The sequence below is a fragment of the Emys orbicularis genome, chromosome 11 (assembly GCF_028017835.1).
Source record: "Emys orbicularis isolate rEmyOrb1 chromosome 11, rEmyOrb1.hap1, whole genome shotgun sequence".
Classification (NCBI taxonomy): Eukaryota; Metazoa; Chordata; order Testudines; family Emydidae; genus Emys; species Emys orbicularis.
In genome coordinates, this window is record NC_088693.1 from 10,073,339 (window position 1) to 10,085,491 (window position 12,153).

General features: G+C 44.2%; 1 protein-coding gene across 2 annotated transcripts in view; it reads right to left on the minus strand.

Annotated features, from left to right (window-relative positions):
• The window catches only part of HSPBAP1 (HSPB1 associated protein 1), a 60,733-nt gene that overhangs the window by 17,116 nt on the left and 31,464 nt on the right, over window positions 1-12,153 (minus strand). For both annotated transcript variants that reach the window (XM_065413479.1, XM_065413478.1), the window contains exons 3-4: window positions 11,712-11,896; window positions 8,035-8,171 (exon numbers count right to left, since the gene is read on the minus strand). In XM_065413479.1, the coding sequence (XP_065269551.1) occupies window positions 8,035-8,171; window positions 11,712-11,896 (322 nt within the window). The remainder of the gene's footprint in view (window positions 1-8,034; window positions 8,172-11,711; window positions 11,897-12,153) is intronic.

Genomic DNA, 12,153 nt, shown 5'->3' on the forward strand with positions numbered 1-12,153 from the left:
TATCTTGCTGTGTAATCCTCAGGAGAGTGATATTGCTCATGGTAACCTGGTTGAAATACGGGAATTTAATTAAGGGGACAGAGGTGGCCGTTCCTACTGGGCTGTTTGCCTGTGGCTGAAAAGAAATCCTTCCCTGCAGTTAGGCGAGCGTGGGGAGGGGGGAGGGGGGGAATTGGGCCAGAGCTTTTCGCGTTTGGCTAGCAGGGATCTTCCCTGATACCAGCCACGCGGTGGGGGGAGGGATAAAGCGATCACCCCAGAGAATTCATGGCGGGGTGGGGGGTGTTAGTTTGGTTCCTGCAGGGATCTTCCCTGATACCAGCCACGCGGTGGGGGGAGGGATAAAGCGATCATCCAGAGAATTGGATGGGGGGGGGTTAGTTTGTTTTCTGCTGCTGAAGGTTAACAGGAAAACCGCAGCACTCAACGGGCTTTGCTTGGTATGTGGGAAAGGAGGGCGCAGAAGCCGAAAGACAATGGCTTACCATGGCTGCATGCAAGCCGAATTCTGTTGCCCGGACCTGCGTCTGTGATCTCTAGCAGCAAAGCCACAGGCACTCAATATTAAGAGGCAAAATGCGACCTTGCACAGAAATCACATGTGCTATGTAATGTGAATAGTGTTGGTCACCGTGAAAGAGTATAAGCATTGTTCTGCAAAATGTATCTTTTAAAAAAATTCTCTCCTTTTTTCCCTCCCTCCAGCAGCTGCAAATTCTTCAAGCCTCCCTCCTCCAACCCGAAGGCTATCACAGATAAGGTGTCGGAAGAAGAAGACGCGAGATGACATGTTCGCAGAAATCATGGAATCCACCCGCAGTGACAGAGCTCATCTGAATGAGTGGAAGGACACGGTTTCAAAGTATAGGAAAGAAGCCAGTGAACGTGAGGACAGGAGGGACCAACGTGAGGACAGGAGGGATGCTCGAGATGAGAGGTGGCGGCAGGAAGATCAGGAGTCGGGATGCAACGCTGGGGCTGCTGCGTGAGCAAACAGACATGCTCCGGCGTCTGGTGGAGCTTCAGGAACGGCAGCAGGATAACAGAGTGCCGCTACAGCCCCTGTATAACCCCCCTCCCCCCTCACCATGTTCCATAGCCTCCTCACCCAGACGTGTAAGAACGCGGGGGGGGGGGGAGGCTCCGTACACCTTCCCATTCCACCCCAGTGGACAGCCCAAGCAAAAGGCTGTCATTTTTTTAACCATTTTTTAATGGCCTTTTCCTTCCCTCCTCCCAAACCCCACCCGGGTTCCCTCCCTCTTTTTATAATCTATGAATAAAGAATAAATGATTTTTAAACGATAGTGACTTTATTTGGTTTGAAAGCAAGCTGGGGGAAGGGGGAGGGTGGGTTCCTTACAGAGAATGAGTCAATAAAGGGGGCGGGTTTTCATGAAGGAGAAACAAACAGAAATTTCACACTGTAGCTTGGCCAGTCATGAAACTGGTTTTCAAAGCTTCTCTGATGCACACTGCTTCCTGGTGTGCTCTTCTAATCGCCCTGGTGTCTGGCTGCGCGTAATCAGCAGCCAGGCGATTTGCCTCAGCCTCCCACCCTGCCATAAAGGTCTCCCCCTTACTTTCACAGAGATTGTGGAGCACACAGCAAGCAGAAATAACAATGGGGAGATTTCTTTGGCTGAGGTCAGAGCGAGTCAGTAGCGATCGCCAGCGACCTTTTAAACGGCCAAATGCACATTCTACCACCATTCTGCACTTGCTCAGCCTGTAGTTAAACAGCTCCTGACTCCTGTCCAGGCTGCCTGTGTATGGCTTCATGAGCCATGGCATTAAGGGGTAGGCTGGGTCCCCAAGAATAACTATTGGCATTTCAACATCCCCAACGGTTATTTTCTGGTCCGGGAAGTAAGTCCCTTGCTGCAGCCCTTTAAACAGAATAGTGTTCCTGAAGACGCGAGCATCATGAACCCTTCCCGGCCAGCCCGCGTTGATGTTGGTGAAACGTCCCTTGTGATCCACAAGTGCTTGCAGCACCATTGAAAAGTACCCCTTGCGGTTTATGTACTGGCTACCCTGGTGCTCCGGTGCCAAGATAGGGATATGGGTTCCATCTATCGCCCCACCACAGTTAGGGAATCCCATTGCAGCAAAGCCATCCACTATGACCTGCACATTTCCCAGAGTCACTACCTTTCGTAGCAGCACCTCAATGATTGCTTTGGCTACTTGCATCACAGCAGCCCCCACAGTAGATTTGCCCACTCCAAATTGATTCCCGACTGACCGGTAGCTGTCTGGCGTTGCAAGCTTCCACAGGGCTATCGCCACTCGCTTCTCAACTGTGAGGGCTGCTCTCATCTTGGTATTCTGGCGTTTCAGGGCAGGGGACAGCAAGTCACAAAGTTCCATGAAAGTGCCCTTACGCATGCGAAAGTTCCGCAGCCACTGGGAATCATCCCACACCTGCAACACTATGCGGTCCCACCAGTCTGTGCTTGTTTCCCGGGCCCAGAATCGGCCTTCCATGGATAGAACCTGCCCCATTAACAACATGATCTCCAAAGCACCGGGGCCCGCGGTTTGAGAGAATTCTGTGTCCGTGTCCATGTCCATGTCCTCATCACGCTGGTCGCTGCGCTCCCGCCGCCGCCGCCTCCTCGCCTCGTTTTTCTGGTCCTGGCTCAGCATAAACTCCACGAGAACGCGCGAGGTGTTTACAATGTTCATGACTGCTGTCTGGAGCTGAGCGGGCTCCATGCTTGCCGTGGTATGGAGTCTGCAGTGTTCACCCAGGAAAAAAGGCGCAAAATGGTTGTCTGCCGTCCGTTGCTTTCATGCAGGGAGGGAGGGAGGAAGGGAGGGAGGGAGGGGTGAGGCTGTACCCAGAACCACCTGCGACAATGTTTTTTGTCCCATCAGGCACTGGGATCTCAACCCAGAATTCCAATGGGCAGGGGAGACTGCGGGAACTATGGGATAGCTATGGGATAGCTACCCACAGTGCAACGCTCCAGAAATCGACGCTAGCCCCGGTACATGGACGCACACCGCCGAATTAATGTGCTTAGTGTGGCCGCATACAATCGAATTTATACAATCTGTTTCCCAAATTCGAATTATCTAAATTCGGATTAATCCCGTAGTGTAGACATACCCTTATATTCATTAGTTAATCACAAAGTTAATTGTCGTTTAATTTATAATCCATAATAACTTGATGGTCATCTACCATAGTTATGAGTAGGGTATAAAGACATAAGTTAGATAGGTATGTGATGAGCAAGACAAGGTGGGAGAGGTAATTTTTTTTATTGGATCAACATCTTTTGGTGAGAGAGACAAGCTTTTAAGCTACAGGTGTGGGAAAGGTACTGTGTCCCAGCTAAATGCAGGGTGGAACAGATTGTTTAGCATAAGTAGTTAGTACATATTCTAATCTAAAGGGACCATTCAAGGTGGAGTGGCCTGTTAACACCTTTGCAGTCATATGACAAAAAAAGTGGGTTACAGATTGTTGTAATAAACAATAAATCCAGTGTCTTGTTCAGTCCATGATTTGTACTGTCTAATAGAGTTATGAATTTAAGCTCCCGACTCATCTTTTGAAAGTGTTGTGTAGGTTTTCTTTGACGTGAAGATTGATAGATCAGATACATAATGATCTCTTTGTGAAAAGTGTTCACCCACAGGTGATAAGGTATTTTTGTTTTTTGTCATTTTCCTGAGTTCATTTGAGAGTGTAGAGAGTTTCACTCATCATAGTTGTTTTGGGGCATTTAGTCCACTGGATGAGGCATTTGTAGGATCCATGTTGTGATAGGCACGTATAGGACCCATGGCTCTTGAAAGGTGTGTTGTAGGAGGGTGTTGATCACTGTAGCAGTGGAGATACGTCTGCAGGTTTTGCATCTCTTATTATGACAGGGTCTGGTGCCACTTTGGATTACGGTATGTCTATACGTACAGCGCAGCAGTGGCGCAGCTATACCAATACAGCCGACAGGAGAGAGCTCTTCCATCGGCATAAAAAAAACCCACTACCTCAGTATTGTCAGTGTAACACACTGGGTAAGGTCATGACGTCTCTAGTAGCTAATCCACATAGTGATAAGAGCCTACTACTGCTCCCACTTAATGGGATCTTAACTCTAGTAGTAGAGGACTATGCTTTAGAGAGCAAGGTCCCAAGCTCAATTCCTATCTGTGACCAGTGGTGCAGGTCCTCCATCAGCATGCACCAGGCTGTGCAGAACAAACAGGAGAGATGGACCATATCCCAAAGAGTTTACAATCTATTTAAATTGCACATGCTGCACTGAAAAAATGTTGAGTTTGCCAGACCTTGGAGCATCAGTTTTATGTATAATATAAATAAATCTTCTTACCAGGTAATTTCTGCATGTATTTTTCCATAAAGCTGAATGGCTAATACATGCGGCAAAGTAAACAGGCATATAAATAACAATTTATAAGGAGAATACATTACGTGATGGAAATAACCAGGAGTAGGAGTAATTAAAGTAATAGCCCAAATGGTGAAATTATGAAATGTTTGAAGAGTAGCCATCTAATCAATACAGCAGTGACCCGCACATTTACTGACACCATGGACTGGAAAAACAGAAGGCAGCACTTTGAAGCAAGGTTAAAACAATCTGTGCTGCTCCCCTCTTACTTCCAGATTCTGGCTGCTTCCCCACTTCTTGTTCCTCTCCTATTTTCATGCTACTCAGCTCTTACTTACTTGCCTAGAGAATCTGGTTGTCAGTTCGAAGTCACAGATCTGAAAATGAGACATGAAGAAAGCGAAGTGGCACAAAACCAGAAGAGATGGGAACAGAAAAGTAGCCAGAACCAGAGAGATCAGCACAGATGGGAGTACCACAGGTTGCTGACATTTCTTGGTACAGATAATAAAAGCTACTGCTAAGCAGCTGGCATAAGAGAGAATTTTCAGTATAAATAGTTAACCTATTTCCCAAAACTCAATTACAGTAATATTTTGCACAACCATAACGCCCTGGGAAGGGACAGGAGAGTGACTAGCTTAGAAAGCCATAGGGCTCCAGCCCCGGGTTCTATGCAGGAAGGCAAGCGTTATATGAGCAGGACCACAATACAGCAGTATAGCCTGTTAGCCTCTAAAGAAGCCAGTCTGAAACACATAAGAGGAAGCACGTGTTAGCAGCACAGGGCTAGGGGTAGCTCAGTGGCTGTACTGGAGAGGCAGCACCACTAACTTCAGTGTAAGCCTGTTTTGGGAAATAAAGACTGAGTTGTTTGCCAGTCAGTTAAAAAGGCTTTACTGTCTCTGCTCTAAAGAGGCAAGGGATCCCCAAACTGTCTTAACATGCAGCCTCTTTGAAAGCTTTACGTTCTTCTTGTTCTGAGGAGAAAAAGGACTTTCTTTCCAGTCTGCTTGAAGGTTTTATGCATATTCTGTCACAGGGAGAGCAAGCAACAGGACTTTCCTTTCCCAGAGAGAGAGGAAGTAATTTTGGGAAGGCAGACAAATTTGCAGAGCAGACCTAGAATTCTGTCCACCGTTCCACGCTGGAGACTGGAACTCCAAAGTGTATAAACTATAAGGACAGCTGGGCGGCAATTCTGTGATGCAGATGATCCCCCAAACATGTACTACGTGGTTAGGACAGCACATAGTACCTCTGAAGTCAGTGGGACTGCTTATGGTAATAAGCACTGTGGTCAATAGTATTTGTTGAATTGGGCCTATCGAGCCTCCCACATCAGGATCTCAAATCTCTTTACAAACATCTGTGAAAACACTCCTGTGAGCTAAGTATAACTAACCCTGTTTGAAAGATGCAGGACCACTGAGATAAAAGCCTTGCAGCAATGCAGGGCCAGAACTCCTGACTCCCAGTCTTATGCCTTAGTCACAAGACTATCCTTCCCAAAACACAGTGATTTAATTAATCACATTAAAACCCCACTGGCAAGCTATTCTGCCCCACCCCCACAGTACACTGGAATGCTTGACACAAGTATATACAAACTGCTTTGTTATTGGACAGTTGCTAACTGGGGTGGGGTTTAATAGAATTTTTTTAAGGAAACTAAAGCAAATACTTAAGGGAAAGGGAAAGAAGAATTGCTTGGAATTTGCAAATAGGAAGAATGAACAACAAAAAGACAGGCCCCAAATTTGAATTTCAAGCCTTGAAGTGTCCATTTTAACTTTCCTCAGAGCTGGCTGCTACTATCCTCATGTTTCCCTTTTAAATTAATTCTAACAGGTGATTAGAGGCTTTAGCCTAGAGCAGTGGCTCTCAACCTTTCCAGACTACTGTACCCCTTTCAAGAGTGATTTGTCTTGCATACCCCAAGTTTCATCTCACTTAAAAACTACTTGCTTACAAAATCAGACATAAAAATACGAAAGTGTCACAGCACACTGTTACTGAAAACTTGCTTACGTTCTCATTTTTACCATACAATTATAAAATAAATCAATTGGAATATAAATACAGTAACTCCGCATTTAACGTTGTTTCAATGTTACGTCCCTGCCCAATTAGGGAACATGCTCGTTTAAAGTTGTGCAATGCTCCCTTATAACGTCCTTTGGCTGCCTGCTTGTAAGATTCTGTGGAAGAGCAGTGACTTTACAAGGGAGCATTGCACAAGTTCCACTTCTCCGCCTCCTCCCCCTCCCTCCCAGGGCTTCCCCCCCCACCAATCAGCTGTTTGGCAGCGCTTAGGACTTTCTGGGAGGGAGGGGGAGGAGCAGGGAAGCACCGCGTCTCCACTCCTCCCCTACCCTCCCAGAAAGTCCTAAGCGCAGCCAAACAGCTGTTTGGCGGCAGGGAAGCACTGGGAGGAAGGGGCAGGAGCGGGGAAGCGCCAGGTCTCTGCTCCTCCTCCTCCCTCCCAGAAAGTCCTAAGCACCGCCAAACAGCTGCTTGGCGGCGCTTAGGACTTTCTGGGAGGGAGGGGCAGGAGCGGGGAAGTGCTGCGTCTCCTCTTCTCCCGTCCCTCCCAGAAAGTCCTAAGCGCCGCCAAGCAGCTGTTTGGCAGCTTAGGACTTTGGGGGGGGAGGGATGTGGTGTGCTCCTGAGAGGAGGTGGAGTGGGGGTGGGAAAAGGTGGGCCTGGAGTGGGGACAGGAAGAGGCGGAGTGGAGTGGGGACAGGAAGAGGCGGGCCTGGAGCGTTCTCGGCAAAGTCCGAGCCTGTTCTTCTCCGGGGAAGCTGCTGCTGCAAAGGTGCTTCCTAGCGTCCTTGCCTGGGGCAGGCTGTGCCTGTGTGGGGTAAGCCAGGGGCACTTTCCAACCACAGTACTGTACAGTATATAATGCCTTTTGTCTGCCCCCCAAAAATTTCCTTGGAACCTAACCCCCCGCATTTACATTAAACCTTATGGGAAAGGTGGATTCGTTTAACATTGTTTCACTTAAAGCTGCATTTTTCAGGAACATAACTACAACGTTAAGTGAGGAGTTACCGTATTGTATTTATATTTCACGGTATAGTATATAGAGCAGTATAAACAAGTAATTGTTTGTATGAAATGTTTGTCTGTACTGACTTTGCTAGTGCTTTTTATGTAGCCTGTTATAAAACTAAGCACATATCTAGATGAGTTGAGGTACTCCCTGGAAGACCTCTGCATCCCTGGTTGAGAACCACTGGCCTAGATTAGTTTATTTCCATATTTTTTATTGCAAAACACAAAAAAGCCAAACAAACTTTCCTATCCTCCTAACCCCATCCTGTTCAACTCATAACTACTGATGATTTAAAATATTTATTTATTTTAGATGTATAAAATAGGCCCAGTACAACCAGTTTACTGTATAATTTACAATGACATTTAAAAAAAAATAGGTAAACAAAGACTCTCCTTCCTCAAACATAACAAAATGTAAATTACGCACCAAACCCTCAAACCTTTCATCACTTCCCAAAGAAAAACGCTCAGCTGTGCTGGATCACCGAAGGCTTCAAAAAATTAAAATGTTTGACGAGTTAACAATTATAATACCTGAAGGCTGGTTTATAGTAAAAGTTGCCTCTGTAAACTCTGCACAAACATAAATATTTCTGGTTACCTTCCTTGTATCTGTAGTACTAAATTGCAGCCATAGGAATCCAAATGACAAGGAGTATTTGCTCCTGCTGAGCCAATCCACAATGTGCTCTCCTTTCCATTTCTTCCAGGGAAACCAAAATCAGACCACATTATATCCTGTTGCAGAGACAAAATTATTGATGTGAGCGATGACATCTTATCATCCTTCGACTTCTGTGACCCTGTCCTCTTATGTTTCTCTTCTTTCATTACTCCTCTGATCACTCTTTCCTTTTCATCTTTTTTCTGTTCCCCCTATTCCCCTCCATATAGGGATCCAACAAGCCTCAGTCCATGGCCTTCTCCTTGTCTCCCTCTAAATCTTATCCTTGGGTGACCTCCTGTGCCCTGATTGTCTATGCAGACGATTTAGAAATCTACCTCTCCATTCCTGCCTGTCCCTATATCTAAATATCTCTCCAACACTAAGCTGAGTTTCTTATTTGTCTTCCTAAACCCTCATCATCCTCCTGTCTCCATTCCTCTACCATCCGCTCAGGCTCAGAATTCCTGGTTGAAAAATGTCAAAATCTGAAACTTCAACAAAAGAAAGGAACAACGTTTTCATAAAATCTTCACTGTTTTTTCAACCCGTTCCATGAGCTGTGTGGCGCCTTTGACTCCTCTCTCTTTCTTCCTAAACATCTTGTCACTACTTCCACCACAATTTCTAAAACATTCAGCCCTTCCTCTCTCTCCACCCCAGTGGCTAATGTTTTTGTATCCTCCAGCCTCAATGTCTGAAAATTTCTCCTCCTTTTGTATAACGGGGCTAGTCCTGCTCCTGCATTTGCAGCCAGGGAGGCATCCGGGGCAGCTGACTCGATGTGGTTCTGCTGTAAAGGGAGATGGGGAAGGACAAAAGCATAACTGCTATGGAGGAGGGCGGCCCAGGAATCCACCAGCGTTTGGATCCTCCCATCCTCCTTTCTTTGGTGCAAAAGGCATATGAGGATACACAGCGTGGTAGTGACCTATAATGCATGGGCTTGGGTGGCTTTCCCTTGAATGGTTCTCCCTAGTTTGGGGCAAAGGATACCCATCTACACCCCCAGCCTGCCCCCCCAGACCAGAGCGCACCCTAAATAGTCTGGCTAGTTGCTGGGCAGGGGATTTGTCCATTACAAAATATTTATCCTGAGGCAGGCAATATTGTCTAATGGATAGAGTCATAACTGAGACTTAGGTGATCTGAGTTCTATTCCTAGTTCTGCCCCTGAACTGTTGGATGGCTTTAAACAAGTCTGTGCTGCAGTTTCCCCATCTGTAAAATGGGGATAATGATACTTTCTTTGTAAAGTGCTTTGAGATCTATAGATGAAAAGCAATATAGCTAGATAATAATTATTACTGCCATGACTCCATATTCTGGAATCTTTCAAAACAAATGAGGTACTATTAGAGACATCTTGATTTTAAAAATATAATTAAAAAAATACAAAAGCCTAATAAACATTTGTCAAAATCAGCAAGAAATCAAAAAGGAAAAATTGCTCATAGAGCTTTCCACAGACATAAAATTTAAAATCCAATATAACTATTTCAGTGATAAAGTTAGGCGTAATAACATCTCTACCCTTTAATCTCACACCTAAATAGTTTCTGTATTTTGTTACAATTTAAATGGGAAGATTGTGTGCACAATCAATATTAGATTTAAAAGAACTCTTTGAAAATGCTGCAGCCATAGTAAATACTTGAAGCAATTGTGGGTAAAATAGTTTTTAACCAATGAGCTGAAAAGAAATGGGTAGGATTACTGATAGCTTGGCACAATGGGCTTCTTTTTTACAATAAAAAAAGCTACAGAAAGAAGAAATGCACTCAAAGAGGTGTTCCAACCATAACAGATGGCACATTACTTGTGAATTACATTTATTTCATTTTCTGCTTATAATGAAGTTAATCTGTATCCGTATATCACTTTAAAAGGACTCGTTTCTATTTAAACTTCATGCATATATCTTGCTGCTGATTTATATCTCAAATGCTGTAATAAAATATCAACTGAACAAAAAAAATGTAAGATGCTAGATACTGCTCAGAGATTAGAATAATGGAATCATTACCTTAACCCACACAACTGTAAATGATAAACAGTGCAATCTAAATTTCAAACAACTTCTAAATGGCCCTATTAATCACTACAAATAACAATGTAGTTAGCCTTCTTTTCTCCTTCAAGTCACCTTAGGTAAATCTAAATAAAATCTAAATGAAAAAGGTGTTAACATCAAATTCATAGAACAAGGGAGAATTACTACTGTACAAATAATACTTTTGGGTGGCACAATAGTGCAGTAGTGCTTGGCAAATCCTGCCAGTCTGTAACAGACTGCAGGATTTCACTCCCATGTCAGTACAGTCTGCATATGATAAGTAGATAAGATTCTTAAACTCCTAATTATGTACTTGTGTGGGTGGGATGGAAGTTGCTTCTTTCAAGAAAATTTCTTACTGACCCACTGAAATAGCAGTTTAGGTAGATGTTCTGCACGTGGTTATTTTATGTAATTCTCCCAATCTTGTGCCATAAACTAAGGGTCCATTGGGACAGTAATATATAGGGCCAAAATTCGAGGCAGTCATGTAGAGTCTGGGCAAGCCTGAAATGGTGCTAGAGCTTCCAATCTTGTTTAGCCAGAGAGAATTCCCCTCATGAATCATGCTGACATTTGCAGAGAGTAAACACCCCAACATTTAGAGAGGTTCAACTCGTACTGTATTATTTATTAAGCACTGGCAACGTGTTTGACATGCTGTACAAGAGCGTGCAGGCAGAGAAGGCCTGGAGAAAACTTGCAATGTGTCCCAAAACTTTGGCTTGGATGCGTGCTCATCCTTTCAAGAATGGGCTACTCCAGTGTATTTTAGCACTTTCACGAATAGTAAGGGCATAATCCTGCAAACACTTGTGCACTGGTCTTCAAGGATTATTTTATGAGGAACTGTGTGCCTCCTGAGTCAGTATACAGCTCAACAAAATGGCAGTGAAACTGTATTATGGTCTTGATGCTGCAAATGGATCTATGCAGATGGGATCTTTGGGCCAGTGGAGCTCTACGGAAGTTAATGGAGCTGCACACAGGTGTAAGGGTCTTCCTGCATTGATCCAACTGCAGCATCAGGGCCTAGGTTTGGAAACTATCACGCTTGCCAATTGCTTATCATATTAGTGGAATAATCAAACCTCATACTCACATCTTAAAAAAAGAAAGCAGTGGAGGTTTTAAGCTGTAGAGGTCACATAAATGGCAATTTAAGGGCCTAATCCAAAGCCCACAAAAGTCAGTGGAAAGCCAGACACCCATTATCTTCAGTGGTGTCTAGAGCAGACCCAAAATTATGTATGGTTGGGTGGGAGGAAGAAGTTACAGCTGCTTTAGACAATTTGTTTTGTAACTTCTATATTGATGTGTTTTATATGTCAAGAGTTCCCCAAGCCTGAGATGGGTGCTCTTTGGTGTGATATTTTTGTTAGACTGAAATCAAAATAAATAGGTATCCAATAAAACTGAAAAATTGGTCAAAGGAATAGAGAAGTGAAAAGGCTAGACAGATTTAAAAAACTATAATAAATCACTTACAATAATTAACCAACATCTTTAGGACATTTACCTGCATAGTTCTGAGTTGAAGGTAAAGTTAACGGTTTACCTTGAAAATTTCTGTCTTGTCTTCAAATATCCTAGCAATATATTTATAGTCAGCGTAAGCCCAATATTTGGAGGAATCGTAACAACTGAATGGTCTAGAGACACAAGTAGGCTGTCCAGAAGTCCAGGCCAAAAACTCTTCAAGTGTAGCTTCCACATAACTACACTTGGTTTCAAATTGAGGAGCTGGAGCAATATAAGAAAAGACAACATTACATGCATACTGAACACAGCACTATAAAAATAGAGATAGGGTGAAGCAGTTTAGCAGACGAAACAATAACTTTGTCTCAGCTTGGCCCACGGATTAAATGCAATATAAAATCCAAAGTGAAATTAGCTCGGTTGCCTCACCCCAACACACAACTGAAAATAGACCACATCACCAAGCTCATGACTAATTTAACACAATTGACAGTCAGTCTGTCCTTTAATTAGTCTCT